Source organism: Lagopus leucura, unplaced genomic scaffold, assembly GCF_019238085.1.
Source record: "Lagopus leucura isolate 7727_CA_CO unplaced genomic scaffold, USGS_WTPT01 Super-Scaffold_100022, whole genome shotgun sequence".
NCBI lineage: Eukaryota > Metazoa > Chordata > Aves > Galliformes > Phasianidae > Lagopus > Lagopus leucura.
The window spans coordinates 101,198-122,866 of NW_024962275.1; the positions used below are offsets into that span (position 1 = coordinate 101,198).

General features: G+C 36.0%; 1 protein-coding gene across 15 annotated transcripts in view; it reads right to left on the reverse strand.

Moving 5' to 3' along the window:
• The window catches only part of RALGPS1 (Ral GEF with PH domain and SH3 binding motif 1), a 96,167-nt gene that overhangs the window by 9,044 nt on the left and 65,454 nt on the right, over positions 1–21,669 (reverse strand). For 14 of the 15 annotated variants that reach the window (XR_006180518.1, XR_006180519.1, XM_042879099.1 and 11 more), the window contains 8 exons: positions 17,547–17,614; positions 5,786–5,912; positions 5,132–5,283; positions 4,421–4,472; positions 4,050–4,130; positions 1,988–2,093; positions 1,180–1,272; positions 896–1,001 (listed from right to left, as the gene is read on the reverse strand). Coding sequence is in view for 13 of the 15 variants with exons in the window: in XM_042879099.1 (XP_042735033.1) it covers positions 896–1,001; positions 1,180–1,272; positions 1,988–2,093; positions 4,050–4,130; positions 4,421–4,472; positions 5,132–5,283; positions 5,786–5,912; positions 17,547–17,614 (785 nt within the window). In the remaining 2 variants the exon portion in view is untranslated. Of the gene's footprint in view, positions 1–895; positions 1,002–1,179; positions 1,273–1,987; positions 2,094–4,049; positions 4,131–4,420; positions 4,473–5,131; positions 5,284–5,785; positions 5,913–8,316; positions 8,385–17,546; positions 17,615–21,669 lie in introns of those variants that run through there. The other variant, XM_042879110.1, reaches the window with a different exon arrangement.

Sequence of the window (21,669 nt, forward strand, 5' to 3'; positions counted from 1 at the left end):
CTCATATAAAAAAGCCCATGTGAGCCATGTTATTTAATAATCCCTGGGTGAAGGCAGCATGAGAACATACGTGTTCTGCAAAGCTAAGAGCAGTGTATAGGAAAAGAGGAAAAACTGCAGCTACAGAAAAGACCAGTTAGGACCAGTGAGTGGATCTGATTTATTTCTGTGTCTATTCTCATTAAGACTGTCGTTAGTAACTGCCAAACTTCTTATTTTGATATTTGTGATCAAAATTTTCTTCAGTGTCCTACTGTGTGCCTCCTCCATGCTTTGACATCTTGTAAATTGCTTCTTGCTATCAAATATACCATGCATTTCATTCAACAACCAAGAGATGCACTTGTCCAGTACTGAAGCTGATCACATCAGAAGTGAAAGAAGGCTCAAAAATCTTTATATAACTTTTCAAAAAACAAAATATTTTGCATCTTTCTGATCTTTTTTTTAAAGTTTGGTCAAGTTGGAAGAATTATGGCACTTCAAAATTAAGTTTTTAAAAAGTAATGAAGAATAAAAAGCTTTTTAGGTAAATGGCTTGATGTTTGAAGAATTTTCATAATATTGTAATTTTCCCCACTGTAAGTCAAGATTTGGTATTGTCCAATTCAAAGAAAGCTATTCAGAAACTCAGAGATTAGGGTCTCATTAGTCAGGCAATATCCACAAATCTTACAGTAACTGTCAAGATGCAGCAATACGTGTGGGCACCAGAGAGGTAGGCAGTGCAGAATATCGCAGATGTTCAACTTAATTTGTATCCTCCCTTGAAAATATCTCTTCATGCTTTCAAATGAGTATCACTGTAAGTCCTATAATTGACAAACTCACCAAATAGCTATAGCTCTACTTTCTATCACAGAAATTCAGGGAATGTCCATCCTGAAAAATTTACCTTTGTCAGGGTTATTTAGCTGAAAAATATCAGGATGTTCAGGGTCGTCAGGCAGTGCCACCATCCAGCCCACAATGGATATCTTTTTACTAGGTGTAGATTTATACTGCAAGAGACAGAAAAGTATGTCATACCTAAGAACATTTTGGAGATTAATTTTTTGTTGTAGAAGTTGTGCAGACATATTGCTTACCCTAGAAGAATAGCAAGTACACTAAAAATACACTTTTCAGATCAGTCTACGAATATGCAGATTGTGCTTTTAGAACAAATTTAAATCTTACATGTTTTCTTTCATTGCCTCTTAAAGATTTTGCTCCAAAGTACAGAAGATTTGATCCTGAAAGCATAATCCAGTATCTAGTCCATGAAGAAAGCTAAATCAGAAGGGAAAAAGATAATGGAAATTTAATATTTTGGACATTAAAAAAAACCCAACTATTCACTAGCAAGTCCAAGTGCTAAAAAAGTTAAGTTCAGATGCAAAGAATGAGGATCTGAATAGAGTGTTTTCTAGTATAAATCATACCAGATATCTAAACTTGGGTGGCTGGCTGTGAATGCAAGCCATCTTACTTTGTATCCCACAAAACATCAGGACTGATTTGTACAGTGTGCTGCCTTCTACTTAGACTTCTGCCTCTGATCAACAACATTTATTGAGATGACACTCCTGTGTTCTTCAAATCTTCTAGGATTGAACAGTAGGGATCTACATAAAAGCTTTCAAGTGAACTCAGAAGAAAACAAAAAAAATACCAATTCACTGGAAACCTGCGAATATAGGGTAATTATGAATATCCATGGCTTTGATGCTAAAGGTGGATGCCCTGCAGCCTTCTCAGTTCACCATGATACTAAATTTCTGCCCTGACATAAAGGCATGTCAAGTGAGAGAGATGCTTTGTCTTGCTTTGCTGCCACGACCTAGAGAAATTAGTTTCAAGTGAAGGGAGAAGCAAAGCTGCCGCAGATCAAATGATATCCAAGGATTACAAACTTGTTATAAAACAGTTAAAACTGAATCTAATCCTGAAAATTTAAAACAATTGCTATTGAATTAGAATCCCAAGGAGAATTAGAATCACTTACAGTAGGTCTCTTGCCTTCTTTGAGCAATGTTTTCCTTCTTAAGGGGCCTTCCATGGTAACTACTCCCATGGAACTACCTAATGTGCAGCTGCAGGCTCCTGTTGGGCTACAGAATCATAACATTATCATATGCTTTGAAAAAAATACAAGCAAGAAACAAATAATATAATTTAAATCTATTTTTCCTGCATTGCCTTGAATATAGTGTAGCATTAGACACAACTCTGCAAATATCTATTTTTCAGACCTATACACCAAAAAAGAATCAGGGCTTTTTAAACACAGTACATTAAGAAAAGATTCTATTCTCAGAACTCAGACATTAAAAACAAAACAAAAGAAATACAGAGACCTGAAGTCAAAGGAAAAATCAGCAATTTTCTATTTTATTTGGGTAAATTCAAGACATTATTTAAATGTATGAAAGTAGCTTAAAATTTTAGCAATTGGAGGCTGTAATTTAGCTATCAAAAAAGGAATGCTACCTTGGCTATTTGGAAAAAAGTTGGGATAACTAAATAACAATGTCAAGTTACTTACTGTACAGTGATTAAGATATTTTTTTCCTTGCCCAATACAACCACAGAACTTCCCATATATTACAGTGAAAAAGTGCTACAACTGAAAGAACTTATGTACAGTTAGAAATGTACACTGTCACTAAGAACATGACAACCAAAGATCGATTCATAAGTGATATCTTCTAGAATTACCTGCTGCTAACCTCTTTTAATTGTCCTGTGATCACAGCTCTGATAGTTCTATAAAGATAAGGGATACTACAGTTCACCTGAGACAATTAAATCATGTCTGATAACGAATACAAGAAAAAGGACATGCATATGACCTACCCGTCATCTGCGAAAGGAGAATGAGTCTGTTTAAGAACAACTATGATGGTATTACAAAGAACAGGCTGGTGAACGTGATATACAAAGCAATGACACCTATACAAGACCTTCACTTCAAAGTGGCAACTGTGACTTCTATAATCAAATAGATTGCCCTATCTATGCTAATGTATATTCTTTCCAGTTCTAATTTTCTAATATAATAAATAGAAGACTCCAGAAAACGAAGAATGAATGCAAGCAATAGAAATACTTGATCGTGGATAAATGTAAGAAATGTATTTTAGGGAACAGTTCTTTGTGGATTTAATATGTGTATCTCATTTTTATCTTCTTACATTTTACATTTATTGTGTACATAAAATTTTGAAACAAATCTGCCATAGGCATGTATAAGAGAATATTTTCCAGAAGCAGGTTTAGTTGAAATATTGTTAAAATATGTATTCTTTTACTTATTTTTAATGTATACATCTACATTCCTGCATAACTTCTAACTTGGGCTGCTGTCAAATGTCACTAGCTCAGCCAAAATGACTATTCTTACATTTACAACATTTTGACAGAGCAAACTAATTTAGACAAAACAAAACTGACTGGATTTAAACTCCAATTAAATGTCAGTATTTGCAGAATACCATATTTGGGGCCTGTTGTTTATATATACTTCTTATATATACTTACTACTTACACATACCTCACTTGCAACTATCACAGAATTTATCTGGAAGTTTAGTCAGGCATGGATACAGTGAATGTTTTTTATCACTTTAACTATACACAGTTTTCCACATCACCTCTCTTTGGGCTGTAAACTAATTATCCGTTAATAAAAAGTGCATGTTTTAGCAGCAAGCAACATTGGAAGTACCTGCTACATAAGCAGTACAGATGTTCCCTCTCCTACTCAGGGTCCAATGCCACACCTCTATGCTGTACAAAAATAACATATCCTATATGCTTTCTGACACAAGCAGATGCTATGGGTAGCTATCCTATAACTCAGGAAATAAATTCTGAGAAAGAGTTAAAAAGGCATCTTTCTAATAACATTACTTGTCACAGATAGTTTTATTAAAAACAAGTTTATCAAAAATGCTAATGTATCATGCAAGGATACCCTTGGACACAAATACCTTAGGCTAGGAAAATGTAGATGCCCAAGTGAAAGTTTATCACCGTAAACTGAGCAAGAGAGGCCTGAACTGTACCTGTAGATACAGCTTCGACTCCTGGGAGAATTCCGGATTGGCACCCTCCAATTCGGCCCCAGTGTGGCATATAAACGGCCCCTATTTGCACATGCAGATATTCAGCGAATGAAAATCTAGTCTGAGATTTCAACAATTAGGGTCTGGTAAACATGAAAGAGATCTTTTCACGTCGATGAAAAGAAAACACAACATTACAGCGTTTTATTCTAGAGTTCTCCATTTTTAAAATTTAAGTGATAATAACAAAAACATAAAAATAACCACTGTTTTAGGACTTATCTATGGTACAGATCATTCAGGAATTTCTCTAAATCTGTTAGTATTAAATCAGGTTAGTGCTCAGTGAGAGGAAATGAAAATTAACTCACCTTTCAAGCCCTGACGGCAGCTCCTCACTAAATTCTGAGCTTTCACTGCTATCTAGAAAAAATGGTGAACAGAGAAGGAGTAAGAAAACCATCTAAAATCAGAGGAGGCTTATATCAGCCCCTCTCTTTTGTAATGTATCACTGATGAATGAAGTCACTGTTGCTGTTGTATTTAAATACCAGAAATCTGCACACTGCTTTTATTTTCATTACGCTGTCTTTCAGTTAAAAGCTGAATACTTCAGAAACACAAAATCAAATTACTCTGTAAGACAACATTTCTAGCATAACATCTGCAAGTCAATTAAAATTATTAGACATGATATGACTGTTTGTTTGTTACAAGCACGCACACCTGCAACAGATGGTATGCCAGCTGCTACTAGGAGTCATAACAAATCAGTGAAATGGAATTCACACTGGTAGCCCCTATTTCTCATCCAAGCCCTTGACCCATCTGTCTGTCCTTCCCTGGCATAGCTATTTAACTACATTTTCATTTGCCCAAGAGTGATAAAAGAGTGAAATGAATGAAATACAGTCAACTAAGTAAGTGAGAAGTAACACCGATCTCCTTTCTTCTATACAGTAGCACAGTCTTTGCCCAGGAGCTACTAAGCTTCCTAATTCCTTGATTTTGTATTGCTCTATGACTTCACAAGAGAACTGCGAGGGAAAACCAGGTAAGTCAGTCCCCCACTCAGTCTCTACCTATGGAAATGCCATTGGTGAAAAGCGAGTTCAGTATGTGGCTGCGGGTCGGGCTCTGTGACTCCAGGACGCTGTCATCCAGAAGGTGGCGCGGCCTCTCTGTCGGGAAAGTGGCGCTTTTGCTCTCCACCACACTGAACTGACACATCATGCTGGAAATTTAGAAAGAGAAAAATGCAAGAACCCTCTTATGTCATCTGATAACAACCATTTCCATCTGATATTTCTACTCAGGCTCTACATTATCATACCATGAACACAAAATATAGTCTATAGGTTATTAGGTAGCAAGCAGATAACTGGGCACTAAGTTGAACAAACACATCAATCATGAACTATGATGGGTTTCCTTAACCCATTAAACGTGAAATTCGGTATATGCTCGCCTTAACTGGAGAGCAGGTGCTCGTACTTAGCTAGCAAAGTGTCTCATTTGTAGAACAGTGCAAAAGGTCACAGCTTTCAAGAATGACGAGCAAATACTGCCAGCAAAAAACACAAATGTCAAAAGAAAACTTAAGAGAATACATAGCAAAGCCTGAAGCACTCTGGCAGTACAGGAAAGGGAAGAAGCAAATACCGAAGTGTTCTGCTGCCAGATTAAACCTCGGTGATGCACGAAACTGCCTGAGTGAGGGAACCTGCAGTACCCACTTGTTTCCCAGGCTGTGACTCTTCCTATGCCTTGGTATAGGAGGTGTAGACAGACTTGCTGCTACTGAGGTATCGGGACATGTTGGTCTCCTGCTGAATTTCATAACTGCTGACACTTCAGCTGGACCTAAAAGACAGAGATTATTTAACACTGAACTGTGGTAAAGCCCAGAAATTAATGGGCTTGTGTGTTTAGCAGCTGATTAAAATTAACTCTTGCGGATATCCTGAAGACATGATTTCTGATGAGTATAGCATCCATAGCATTCATTTCTGCTATGAATTAGTCTCTATATACTTGAAGTGCCTGGAAGTAATCTTTAAAACATCTTTGTACATACTTTCAACAGTGAACTCCTACAAAAAGTCTTGGCACCCTTACAATAGTTGTATGTGCCAAAATGCAACATGCAGAGCCATAAAGTCAGTCTGTATCTCGGGTGTGAGTAGGAATGTTCACACATGTTTAGAGTTTCACTTACAACTCCATGTTGCGAATAAACTGTAAACAGTCTGCTCATACTGACTCACAATTTGAGCATGTAAGAGAAAGCAAGGGTTTTTCATTTGTCTTACAGCCAGACAGATGTACTGCTTCTCACTATGAGGCTTAGGGATGTTTCACTACAATTATTCTTCCTCTCATTTTACAGACTTTACGAGGCCCCATAGAAAACACGGACAAGCTGTTCTAGCTTCAGTTCCTTGATGCAGTCTACAAAAGACTGGCAGTGAATTCTGCAATACAGTGGAGAATAAGGCCTATTATCCTCAGTGAATATATGGCTACTCTTGGCGTCACAATAAACAGTTAAGATTTCACTGTTAAACATTTAGTTGTGATGTTAGTACTCTTGACAGAAATTGAAATGGTGGTCATGAATGTGGCTGTCTGTCCCACACCTACTTATCTCCAGACTTGGTACAGCTTAAGTAATAGCAAGAGAGACCTCCTGCATTTACAGAAATTACTTCTTGTACACTCCAGTGACTGCAGCTTATTCAGTTCTTATTCTAACCTCTAATCACCTGTTAAGAGTTCAGTAGAGACACAAACTTTCTGATGTGAAAAACACAGACAGCTATCATTAGAATCCTTACAAAAGTGTCTGAACTCAAATTATAGATAAAGAGAAATAGGAAATAACCACCATTCTAGGGCACAGACTAAAAATGAGATGTGAAGACATGCTAGTAACAGAAATGATTCTGCATTTGCCCTATAGCCTACTTCAACACCTCCCAAGCATAGAAGTAATTCATCAGTTTCTTCAAGGGAGAAGTGAAAATGCATGGGATGGAAAAAGGAACGGGACAACAAGTAATGAGTTTGTCCTAATAATGGGCAAAAAAATAATATGAACAGATGCAAAGATCTTTTACTGTCTTTATCCACTCTGCAGTATAGATTTGAATGCAGATGCATGAAATAAAGGAATTAATTCCAAATTACTTGTATTTTTATTTCCACATAGCTTAGGCTCTGGAATTTCATTTTGAACTGGGTTATCATTATGAAGAATTACAGAGAGTCTTCAAGAGCAGAAAAGGGAAAATCTTCATCCAAGCAGTGTTCTGCAACATTTGAGCAAAATGCTTGTTATGCAGTTTAAATAACAATTAATGGATCCTCAAAAAAAAGGAGAAAGAGGAGACAATTTCCAGCATCTGACAGAGGGGAAACAAGTTCATTGCAAGAATCTTCATTAATACTATTCATCAGATCATAATTTAGTAGGAGAAGAAAAGGAAAACACTTTGTAATGCTGTTTTCTGCTTTCTTTCTGCATACCATCATACATGCAAACAGACTTCTGCCTACTTGGCTTTGCTATCATTTGTTTATTGCAATTGAGAATTTGTGAAGCATGACACTATTGTAGCATGAGTCATTAGCATATGTGGCTTCAGAGAAGGTCTTATGCTTAAAGGTCACACGTAATTCTAAAAAAATGCATTTTAAATCATTTCTTGATCCAGAAATTCAACAAGAACCATATGCCTGGGAGGTGGGAAGAAAAAGACTTAGTACAATGTTCTGCTGTATTTTCAATTAAAATGTTGTGTCTGGGTTGTAAGAAGACAGTGGAGGCTTTTTCCCCAGGGTGAATAGGATTAACCCTCCTCTTCTGCCATGGAGGCTGAGCAAAAATTTGAATATAAAAATAATTAATCTGAGCATGATTAGTTGGTGACTAATAGATTGTAAAAACTCTTTGAAATAATATTTCACCAACAGGCAGGAATTTCAGACCCAGAGTCTTACTAGCAAGAAGGTACATTTCTCTGTTGTCCTTAACTACATTTCATCATGAATTCTTAACGTATGAATGAAGACCACTTAAATGCATGCAGAAGATTCAGCAAAACTTTTTTTGTCTGAAACTTTTTGTCTGAAAATGTCCAGCTCTGCTGACAAACTGAGTTCAGAAGAAACAGAGTTCAGCAAGCTCAGTTTATAATGTCTTTCCATCAGGTATTTTCAACTTGTGAAACATTACCATACTTAGAAATACTGTCATGTTTACTACCTGGTTAGAAGCTCAAAATATTTGAGAGCTGAGATCCAGCATGAAGATTGTGACAGAGGAAAATTTTCCTGAAAATTAGGAGGATACATATTAAGCAAGAGTGCAGTACAAAATTCAGCTAAAACTTCAGTGTTAATGTAGCCACTCAGGGGTTACTGTTGCTGTTAATACCTTGTAAGATACTAATTGTGCCACTCCTTAATCAGACTACATAATTAGTTCTGCCTCGCCTTCTGTTGTGTTGTTCAGATCTTTCTGGTGCTACTGTCAGTTCTAAATCACATTTTACAGTAAATCCTTGCAAATGGATGACATAGTTCAGTGACACACCGTTCAATAATTTGAAACACACCATTCAATAATTTGTTGCAAATTTAGTCTGTGAAAGAGTTGCAGTCTTAAGGGCAAACCCTTAAGTGTGTTTCAGCATGATTTCCACAGACACTGCACTATCAAAAAAATTAATAAAGTTGCTTAGACATAATACATGACAGTCTAACAGATTAAGTATCTCACTGTGAAGAGCCACTGAGTTCAAAGCAGTAAGACTACTTGATTAATTTGGTTGTAAGACAGTGGTCATTGGCACAAAGTATCAAAAATTTTGTCCAGAGAAAGAACAGCAAAGTATCAGGTATTGTGCTAACACAGTCAAGCCATAACAAAATCAAAGTCAAGATGGATTTGTCTCCTAGCATTTTAAGTATTTATGTATCTAAATATTATCTCTACCCAGGCTTCCAAAAAAATAAAGAGATGATGTCTACCAACAAAAACAGCTCTTTCTGAATTTTCACTTTACAAGTCTACTTTAATTTAAAAAAAAAAATCCCCCTTTAGAAAACCTGGGGTGAAATTTACATTAATGTGAATTTAATAAAAAGAAAAATATTTGAGTGATCATTATAACTTAATTATAACAAGAGCTTTTATTACTTGGACAATTTCAGAACAGAAAAAAAATTATTAAAATGAACCGAAACAAATCACGTAATATGATTAGGGATTGTTTATTTCAGATTGAAGACTGACAACTATTCTATCCGTTTTCAGGTTAAAATACTGCCTAACTATGGTGAGATGCCCCAATGGTGACAGAATTTGTCAGAACAGGTGTAGGAACCTTACAATTTAAGCCAACAGTTCCAGTCTGGCTTCCTTGCTATTCAATAAGGTAATCACAATCTCTTTGACCAGTCCTGAGAAAAGAGATAAAGGACTTGAATTCCTGGTTAGATGTCTTTAGGGAAGATCCTGATAATAGAGAAAAGAACGATTTGTGGGGAAAAAGTGCAGACAGAAATATCGGCTGTGCTGATATAGCACTGTCTGAAGAAGTTATTTTCTGTGTATTTCTGCTTCTTCCTCATCCCCAAGTCAAGAGAAAGAAACAAACATCTGGATCTACTGAGTTTGTGTTAAGGCAAAAAGAATCTTTTACAAAATCTTACATCTACTCTTCTGTCAAATGTCTACAAAGAAGAACTGCAAAGTTTGGAGCTCTCATTAGGCTGGAATTCTGTTGCAGGGTACACTCAGTTCAGTAAGAAGTCAGGGGTGTAAAGAGTGTCGTACGAGTTATAAAGCACAAGAGAGATGACCTCATTTCTGTTAAGGAGTAAAAGACAAGTGAGATTGTGCCAAGAAGGATGCCAAAGAGGGTAAATGGTGAGATATTGATGAATGCTGCACAGCCAAGGGATGTTTATGGACATACCAGACTGCTGAGGAATTATCTCGGCAATCTATGCCTGATAGTGCTTATAACAAAATTCCAAAACTTCAATTCATTTGAGATTATGTTGCCCATTTTTTTCCCCCAGTAACTGAAGTCATCTGCTACTGCTAACTCTCCTTACTCTCCTGGCTCCACTCCTAGTGCATACTGTTACCATGATTGCTATTCTGTTATTTTGCCTTTCATGGAGACAAAGCACTCTTAGTAGGATTTTCCAGTCAGCTGGCATAAACAGGGGTTAGTTTGGTTCTCATTATTTCTCAGAATCATTTTCAAGGTTATGCTGACATGCACAAAAAATATTGTATAAAAATATTAAAACATTATTAAAAATTGTTTGCATTAGAGAACATAAGACAACTTCATCAGAATGAGCTGAGTGCTGTTTAGTGGTCTGTGGCAAGAACATTTGGAAAAGTTTACACATATCCCAGAGGATCTCACTGTTTTTTTCCTTTGCATAATTTTTCCATGAATAATCCTTCAAATGTTATAAATGAATGTTACTTTCGCAATCTTTCAGTAGAACATGTGAACATTTACAGTCTCCAGAACTCTTAAAAAAGTAACAGGGTGAAGAAGTTATAGTTCACAATTTTTCCCTGCTAAACATCTATCAATAAACCAATACCAGACAACTAAACAGAAAACTGAAAATGAGTTCTGTATTATACACTGAAAAATAGTGATAGGATTCTTCTACAATGTAAAATACTTCAATTACTAAGTTTTTTTTGTTGTTGAGAAGCTAGAAAATAAAATTGATCAGCCCTGTTTCCAAAATTTAATAGACACTCCAAGACACAGACTCCCTAGTTCAATCTTTGAGGTGAATTTTTACGCTTTTGCTGCCACTGTTAACTGAAGTCAGTGGATGACAATTAAAACTTTCAAATATCAAGGGCTACTTACAAAACACACAATAAGGAACTTAAGAATAATGTCATGCACAGAATCGAGATGTAAAAATAAATAAATCCAGAATGATAGCTATTGTCAAAGCATAGTTTACACTTTCAAAACATTGCTTCAAAATCCAGCAAGACTCAATGCATACAGCACACAGAAACACATATGTTACACCCGCTTCTCAGACAAGAACAAGGTAAGGACAAGATTCTGGCAGCACTTCTTTGTGCTTTCTCAACTCCCCCCCTCAATTTCAACTGCTACTTCTATAGATTCACTAATTTCATAGAATCATAGAAAGGCCTGAGTTGAAAAGGACCACAATGATCATCTAGTTTCAACCACCCTGCTGTGTGCAGGGTTGCCAACCAGCAGACAAGCATTTGTGTTATTTACAGTGCACCAATAGAAGGTACAAAACCCCGACCTACTGAATATCTTGCAGCTGCATCAGTAAGGTAGTACACGAGCCTAGCTGACATCTGTAGTGAAAACATATCCACTGTGAGGGCATAGATACAGAGAAACTCTGAAATCCGAGTTCCAAAAAATACAGTGAACAGTTCATCAAAAAAACTTTCTGTAGAAATTAATTCCTGTGGTTGTGAAGAAAGATACAAAAAACAGTAGAAAAATCCCTTTTCTTCTTTCTATTTTATGTGTTCCTAAGATTCCTATGAACTAACAGCATGACAGTTAAAATAAATATCATTTTATAAAAAATGATAATAAATAAATAAATAATAAATATTATTTTATATGAATATAAAATAAACTAGGATAGCAAAAAGACTTGTTTGGTAAGGAAGACACAGAGAAGTAATAAGTCATATAATTAAAACCTGAGTGTGATCATATTCTCTTGATGACTCTGACATATTATTCTACAATTTTTGGAATTACTTGGTCTGTTAAGAAAAAATATACACTACTTCTGTCTCAATTTGGTGGATAATTTTAGATAATTACATGTGAATCGCACAATTTGTTTGGTATTAATTTCTTTCACAAATACCCAAATGACTTTTAAAAATGTGTAGGGAAAGTATCACAGAGGAAGAGTTGGACATGAGCATAGGTTTAAAACTAAGGAGAAAAGCTTTCTGGATGGCCTGTAAACTTTTGTAAAGAAAGTAATGTTTGCCATTTCTAGTTTAAAAAAAGCAGATGTTATGCATATGAAGCAGTAATCAAACAGTTGTGTGAGGATTAGACAAATCTAATTTCCACAGAATGACTGGCTGCTAAAGCACTTAGCACAAACTATTTATTAGTTACCAAAGCAACTAGTAAAACAAATGGCAAAACTAAACGTCAGACTCAGTGTTTACATGGAAAATCTTGGTTTTTTTTTCTGTCTTTGTTTTTTGTTTTTTGTTTTTTTAATAATTCTAAATGCCTGGAGTGCTGTAGAGACATCACTAGTGTAGTACACCTACTTCCAGATGATTACAAATGTGCAAACATTCCAGTCTCTCTTTCTTCTTTGTTCTACACTTAACTCCTGCATATCATAAAGTTTACATTTGATGAATTTGCTGCTTCTAATTAATTATTAGATATATATAAGAAGTTCTTCAACAACTCTCAAAGATGAATGAACTCAATGCAATGGGCTGAATTCCACCCCAAAAACAAAAAATTAAAATACAGTGGTTTCAGATTAATTGCTCCATATTCTGCTAGGGCAGTAAGGTAAAACCTCTGGTCTACTTAATCTCCTCTAAAGAATTATACTGTAGTATCCTTAGGAAAAAACAACAACAACAAAAAAAAGAAATCAAACTAAAACACACACACACACACACACACACAAAAAAAGAAAAAAAAAAAAAAAAAAAGGAAGGGGTGAGAAGCTGGACCTGACTAAGACATAACAAAAAAAATAAAGATGCCCACTGCTGAGGCCTAGCTGTTGCCTTCTATATGCTAACATTAATGAAGCGGTTAGTTAAAGCACACGGAAATATCAAGTCACTCACTTAATATTTGAGAGATAATTTCCTGGACATGGTAATTAACATTATTTTATCTTTCCATAGTTGTATTCCAGGACAGGATAATGTGGTTTATTTCAGACAGCAAGTAACCACTTTCTATATTCTGATTACTACGTGAGCTCTGAGCTTTTCAAAATAACATTAATCATAGAAATCATAGAATGGCTTGGGTTGGAACCAAGAATCATCAAGTTCCAATCCAGGGTTGCCAACAGCTAGATTAAGTACTAGATCAGATTGTCCAGGGCCCCATCCAATCTGGCCTTAAACATCTACAGTGATGGGGCATCCACAGCCTCTCTGAGCAACCTGTTCCAGTCCTTCACCACTCTCACAGTAAAAAACTACCACCTGATGTCTAATCCAAATCTTCTCTCCTTTGTTTAAAACCACTCCCCCTTGTCCTATCACTATCTACCCTCACGTTTATAAACTCCCTTTAAATATTGGAAAGGGGTGCTCCAGCTCTTTGATCATCTTTGTGGCCATCTGCTGGACCCTCTCCAAAAGTTCCACATCTTTCCTGTGTTGGGGGACCCAGACTTGGACACCATACTCCAGCTGTGTCTCATGAGGGCAGAGCAGAGTGGGACAATCACCTCCCTTGCCCTGCTGGTCACCCCTCTTCTGATAGAACCCAGAATACTATTGGCTTCCAGGCTGCAACCACACACTGCTGGCTCATATTAAGTTTTCCATCAACCAGGACCCCTAAGTCCTTCTCAGTCCTTCAATTAAGTTGATAAAGAACATAAATAAAGCTTTCTATACTCATCTACTCTTCAATATACACATTCTAAGAAACATCAGTTGCTTAGAAAGATAGCTTATTTGTATTTCATTAGATCCTTTCTTCAGTTCTAGGAAAATATATTGAGTTATACTGTCTAAAATAATCTGTTTAATAGTTGTACCATAAATGCTTAGCAAGTCCTAGCCAACACTGCAGGAACACAGATGTCTTTTACAGCTAATTCAACTGGAAACTTTGAACAGTTTGCATGCTGTAGCCCTCCTCCTTCCCCCCTTCCTCCCCACCTTCTCTCCCCCTGTTCCCTCCTGCCTTCCTCTCTCCCTCCTTCTCCCCACTGCCTCTCTCCACAGCAAGGCAGAACGAACAGACTTAAGTCACTGCCAAGGAAGCTGTGTGAATCACACTGTTCCTCAAAATATACAATTGAACTGTTTAAAGCTCCTTTTAAAATGCTACTTGCAAATAACAAGAATCTCTACAGTGTTATGGTAGGCATGAAATCATTCTGTGAAAGCGCTATTCACAGTTACACATACATCTGGCAATTAAGTGAGACCATCGTAGCCACTAATACACAAAACATAGCCTGTTGTGAGACATTCATTTTAATCAGATGTTTGCCTCCTGTTCAAAATTTACTGGAAAACCAGTTGGCAACCAACATGGAAAAGGAACACATGGTTTTCTCCAGTACTTTGCAAACAGAAATACAGATGGATATAACTGCTTTTACTGAGCTTCACACTCCTTCAGATACTTCAACAGGAAGAAAGAAACCCACAATGTTTCTAGATAGAATAAACTCCTAATCTTTTGAAAGAGAGGTTAGGTAAAAGATGAAGACACAGTGCTGAGAAGGAAAACATTTCTATAATCAATACAAGTTATGCTTCAGGACATGAAGAAGATACTACTTCCTGCCACTTAATTCATTATCAACTAAGTACTCGTTACTACAGTACTGAGCTTTTCTCCTTCCTTGGAAATATACGGCAGCCTGTATGAAGTATTTCACACATAGAACTCAACCACAGAATTGGAGTATTAATAGTGTGTTAACTTTTTCCACGATCAGAAAGACTGAACTAATGACTGAACTTCAAAGGTCATGAATCTTTATTTTACCTTAAAATGACTACATTCAGAGTCCTATGCTTTTGATTAGCACATTGGACTACTGCATGAACTTTTTTCAGATCATCTCCCACAATTATAACTTGTTGATTGGAAAGAGTTTACTGTTCATGTACAATAGTTGAAGTGGAAATAATCTTAAACTATAACTTGAACAAAATTCAAATCCAAATAATGTTGATTTGAATATCTTAGAATGTGCTATTTCTAATTCTATGTGGTCAAATAACTCATTACAAACATTTCCATATTTTATATGATTAACAAGATTAACAATTAGCTATCTAATTATTAATGTTGTGAAGTAAAAAATACACCACTGTCTTAATGCTTAATTACATTTCATCTTATTTCACTGAGGTAATCTTCCTTGGAAATCAGCTTGATTTCTTTTTTTCAAGTGCATTGGATTTTAGCATCTTTGCTCTCAGGTGAAAAAAAAAACATTTAAGTATTACAAAATATTGGTGGCACTCATTGTCTAAATGACAGTAAATGAGAACTCTCTAGCTAAGCAAGAAACAGAAGTGCATAAGCATGTCAAGCTTTTGAAGGAAACACTAACAGAAGAACTAACCAACAGGAATGATTCAAGATTTGGTTTCTAGTCACTACTCTGAACAGAGCAACAGGGCATGAAGGGGCAATGTAGATTGAGAAGAAAAAGTTAATTCTCTCCTAATACTCCTAGACAGATATGATTACCTATTCAATCCAATTCTCTCCCTCATATAAACTCTTCCTCAGCCAAACTCTCTCTTCCCTGCCCCTTTGCTCTTCTCTCCCCTCTCATCTGCTATGAAAAATGACGTTTGGAATGCAAAATTAAATTGCTTGTCAGATGTAGTATAATCTTCTCTCTCTCTCTCTCTTTTTTTTTTTTTTAAACACATTCACACATGGTTTAGCACAGTGAGGCAGAAAACAGGCCTCTCGGGTTAAGGGATTAAAACTGAACAGCTTTTGTGATAGTGGTTCCCATAGTAATAACTATATTTTACATATTTTCATGTTTGTTTAACTCTTAGAAATTTATGCTCCTCTTCATCTGTACATTAATTTTTTGAACAGTTTATAGAAAACTCAGAAGATGATGACCCAACTAGAACAGGTTGCTCAAGGAGGCTGTGGATGCCCCATCCCTGGAGGCATTCAAGGCAAGGCTAGATGTGGATCTGGGCAGGCTGGTCTAGTGGTTGGTGACCCTGCCCATGGCAAGGGGATTGAAACTCAATGATCTTTGAGGTCCTTTTCAACCCAGGCCATTCTACAATTCTATGAGAACTAGTCCCAGCATTATTTATTCAATGTTCCATCCAATTGGAAATTCTAAGAATTGTATGTGCGTGGATGCACACAGCAGTAATAAGTATGAAAAGGAGCCTTGCATAAATGTTTAGGAGCAAGAGTTCAGATTATGGAAATACCTAATTTTATACTTCTACTTCCCTATATTCTGATTAGAGAGGATGTCCACAGCCAAAGCATTATTGACTACTGTCTAAATTTTTCAAAAAGACACCAGAGTTGTACACACAGCCACTAGAAGAAATCTTTCTTAGAGATGCACTTCTCATCATGATTTACTTTTTCAGTTAAGAGCTAAAGTAACCTATTCAACAGACCATATTATTCATATAAATCTTTCAACTGTGTGTCTTCCCCATTTACACAATGTAATTGTTTCAGATTGATGTGTCATTTTATACAGAAACCAGAAAGAATTTCCTATGTTATTCACTACACTTGTCTCTACTGAAAGAGACTTCTTCCTTCTTCACTTATTAAATACTAATGAAAATGCAAACATTTTAAAAAACAAACAAAAGAAAACCAGCCAAACAACCAATCTAACCTCTGTTCCAGTGCTAACAAGCACTGTGAGTTCCCCTCAGATGCCAGTTGTTAATATACAAGTCAAGAATCCCTATCTCAGAGTAATATTACTGGGAATGATTGTCCTGCAGTAGACTCCTCTATGGTAACAAGGTTAGTGGGAAACCTCAGTATGAATATGGGCCACCTTCATCACTTGCACAGGTCAGCTCTAGGGATTAATTCTACGTGTGCTGTGATGTAATAGGGCTTTTATCAAAGTAAAAAAAAATCTGTAAGATTTTATGCTTCCTATTAAAAAATGTGATGCTTATTTAAAAATAATCTCAAAAATGCTGCTTCTCTGCCATTTCTATTTGCAGAAATGCAAATAACCCTTAAGAATGCTCCTCATTTGCTGTTATATCTTACTTCTGAAATCAAACATTTTTCACTCATTCAAGATCAACGAATTTGCTTTGTCCAGTCGTATGAAAGTTGATATGCGCAAAATCAATCCCAACATGTGGGGTAACATTTGTCACTGTTAAGAACATCCAAGAGCAAATATAACAAATGAAGGACAATTATTTAAGACAAAGGACAATGCTAACTCAAGTACAGGCTGGCAGTGTAAAAACTTGCAGTGAAAATCAGATCCTTAACTATTATAAGAGGAATGGTGTTCTGGTCTGACGATACTCTGAAACTTGTCAAATGCATGGAACGAGATCAATTTTCTAGCAGTCCCTACAAGATAATTCTGTATTTGCAACAAAAATCCATATTTGAAGCTGATCAGTGGTCTTTCCCATATACTTCATTACAGGGCTTCTGTAATTAAAATTATTTCCTTACATTTAGAGATAAACTTCTATACCTGTCAGATCTTCTTTGGAGGAAACCAGTCGAGGAGAGCTGTTACCTGGCTCAATTCTTAATGATAATCTGGAAAAACAAATTTTTTAGACAAATTAACAATACTATTTGTAATAAAAGCTGAAATAAACTTATCGAAGCAATTATTTTGGCACTAGTAAGCAGCAATTTTACCTTGCTGGAAATGTAATTTATTTGGAAACCATGGAAACATTTACTTAATAAACCCACCACAAAATGGTCTGACTGGTCATGCCCATGTAAGCATTCAGCATTTCCTTGATATAATGATGCAATTTTCCATGCATTCCTTGTGAAACTTAGGCACGGACATTCTCATATTTCTTTCAGTGACCACAATATTTGACAAAACCAAAAAAGATCTACTTCCACACAATTACCTGTTTTTCTTGAGGAGAAAAAAAGGAGGAAGACAAAGCAGAAAGGAAGACCTAAGTTTTTAACAAGGTTCTAGAAAGAGGTATGTATCTTTATACAATCTAGAAAGCATCAGTGGAGTGTACTTAGCTTAAAAGTTCCCTGAAATAGCAACGGTTTTCAGTGCTACCAAATGAGATTACATGACTCCCTACTTGTTATATCCTCAGAAAACATAAAAATTGATGATTTCGTTTATCTGTTTAGTTAAGTTAAAGTACACTCTGAAATCTTCAGACCTTGAGAAGTTTGACTGTTTGGTCATTAACTTCATTAATGACAGAGTTCTGCAATTTTTTCAGAATAACAAAGAATGGAATTTAGCTATTCATAATATGAAAAATGAGTATGTGTTAGAATAGCAATAATAAAAACCTAAATTTGAGCTTTGGTAAATACAAAATACTGATATTTAGATGTTTAACATAAATTATTTTTAAAAAGAGGATACATTCTGACAATAAGTTATCACTCCTGGTCTTCTCCCCTGTTCCCTCTCTCCCCTACAAGGATGAAAACAACCTAAGATTTTTATTTCATAGGAGAGATACTGACAGTCAGGACAACTTCCAACAGCCTTGACTTACTTGTCACCATCCAAATTAATTTCTGGTTTTCTCTGACACTGCATTTTCCACAGAGAGGCACTGGTTATCTATATACACGTATGTGTTCAACTGCTCTCATCTAGATATGTATGTATACAGTTATGCCAGCAGTGTAAGCAATCTCTTCCAAATAGTACTCACAGAGACAGAATCTTTGGCACCTCACATGCTTAGTGTTATACTACCAACAGGTCGATACAAACTTTGCAACTGATGTATTTACCAACAAACAACACTCATATCCATCACAGACCAAATTATATTCTTCCAGTTTACTGCTCCTAGTCACAGATTGATAGAACTGCCCAGGTTGGAAAAGACCTCAGAAGATCATCTGGTCTAACATTTCATGGAAAAGGGTGACTAGAAGAGATTATCTAGCACTCTGTTCCATCTCATCTTAAAAACCTCCAGGAAGGGGGAATCCTCTTGGATACTTTTTATAGATGCTGCCTATCTGAACTAAAGCTTGAACTGCTTTTTATGGAAACTGTCTTACTTAGTATATTGGAATATCAATGTCTTGTAAATATGCTCTAAATAATTATTTTTACAGAGAACATCTTACAGCACGTTTCAATCCTGTCTGTCATGTCCTGGTGACACTGCAATACAAACAAGTCTTCACTCTGTTTAATCAGTAGTGTATATTAACAAAAACACATTCAGAAAGACATATACTAACAAACATATGTCTAGCCCCAATACACATGCTGCCAGCTCTGCCACTTAAATTTGCCACTTTAAAAATTCATATATTAAAGCTGATGCCATAAATGCACTGCTTTACTACTGAGAGAAATGGCAGAAGCTTTAATGTCGCATTTCAGCTAGAAGGGACAAATCCTGAAATGCTTATACATGCAAACTCTTTTGGAATTAAAACATGTCCTGAATAGCACTTGAATTCTGGGCCTGGATTTCTTTATGGCTGTCAATAAGGCAGAGACTTAGTTATGACTCCTTTTTCTAGACATCCTTGATTACAGTAAAGTAAGTCTGAGGGAAGAACAGGGCTGGAAGATTAAGTAATGAGGTGAAAGGAGAAAACTTGCCTATTTGTCCAATCAAGGACCAAGGATAACCACAAAGAATACCAGGCCTGCCATAATGAAAGTTCAGCAAAAAGAATTGTTCTGGAATCACTGCAAGCTTGTTTGAATACTGCTGTCTAGCTCAGGGAAAAAGTGCATACCTGAGGACAAGCAGTCTCCTCACATAACTTCTAATGCTCTTACAGGAGGAAGAAGATTCTGCAGCAGTTGCATCACAGTGTTTTTCAAGCCTGCTGATTTTTGGTGATTTCCTGAGAAAACTATGATTATCAATATATAACTGACATATATGAATATAACTGAAAGGAATCCTGATGCTTTGGTTCCTATTTTTGCCCCCTCAGTCATGCAACCAGCAAATACTGTCGATTTCTTATCTTCTGTGGAGAACTGTACATGAGCTAAGCAAAAAAAAAAAAAAAAAAATCTCTTATTTATAGGATATGACATCACTGTTAGGGGTTTTCTGGAGTAATTTTACTTGCTGACAAGCACAAACCTAAAGCAAGCAATTGGACTGGCACAAAAATCGTAGAGAAAAGCTTTGTTTATATAAAGTGGCTGCCAAATTCTTCTAAGTGTAACTGAAGTTCTCATTTGGTGAAACGTGTGTTGGGATCCTGCCAATACATTTTAGGGCAACTATCTAAGCTTCTCGCCAGGACAGCCTGGTTGTGAGACAGTTATGCTCTTCCTGCCAAAAATCAAGCACAGATCTCTTTAGAGTACACAAATGCTGTCTCTAGCTCAAAATGAGATCTCACAAAAAAAAGAGGAGGTAGAAAATTCTTTTCCATTATAAAAACTTTGTCTCAGCCTTTTTAAGGCCTTCAGTTTCTTCTGGCATGAGACCAGAAAATGCTATGAAGAGAGAAAATGTTTCTAGGGACAATTGAGAGGAAATATGAAATCAAATACTCAAGAAAATCCAGAAAATTCTTACCAAAATACACAGGCAGAAGAGGAATAGGAGATCCCTTTAAGGACAGATGTGATGACTTTTGACAAATGCAGACACTAATTTAAAACTTTATTTAGATGAAACAACATGGCAGAATAAGGTAAAGGTCCTCCAATACAAAGAAACGCATACCAACTGCAACAGCATTTATACTAAGTATCAAATCTTTCCTTCTTTTTAATACCTCATGAAATCAATTCAGTTTTTCCTAGTCAAGCCTAGAAAGAAAACTACTAAATAGGATTGAAATATTTTCTTGAACTTAAAAACATACAAACAAAAGTACTTAGTAACCTGAAAGATACGTCAGTTATGTCAGACATGTTCCGGCATTATCAGCAAGACTGCTACTAATATTACAATTATTTTCAAATTTAAACTGGAATTCTCATGACTTGTAGTGTCTACAAATATTATGTTATGGAACAATCAGCACATAGAAACCACTTGATTAATCAATTTTTACCAAGATGTTAAAGTTAATGAAAGTCATTGTATACACAGTGTTAACTCTGATACACCATGAAGAAAGTCCATTTAAAAAATCAAGTAAGCAACGTAACCAGTTTCTTGCATACAGTCCAGAAGATTTAGATCATAGCCTACAGTTAATACACATCTTGGACTGCCTGACCTTTACACAAAGCTGTGCACAGTGCAAATGTTCAGTATGCCTCTGCTGTATAATGCATTTTTATTCATTACACATACACTGTATCATGAGAGTGAAGAAAGGGGAGAACGTTTGCTTTCTAACATCAGTACTCTGATAGGATTCTAACTCCGCGAAGCCAATAATGTTTACTTTGAAAACATCATACTACTTTTGTTTCAAGTAATTTTGCTACAGAAACGTCTTTATTCTTCGTAACTGTGATTAATTGAACATAAAAGCACACACCCATGAAACCTACACTGAAAACTACAGCCAAGCATGTATTTTGCAGTGAACTACCCAATGCTAGTACAGATTCTTTTACTGAAATTTGCTGGAGTTTACCCCCTGAGCAAGGGGACAAATTTTGGAACATTTTCACTCCATTTAATTTATGTCCTGATAAT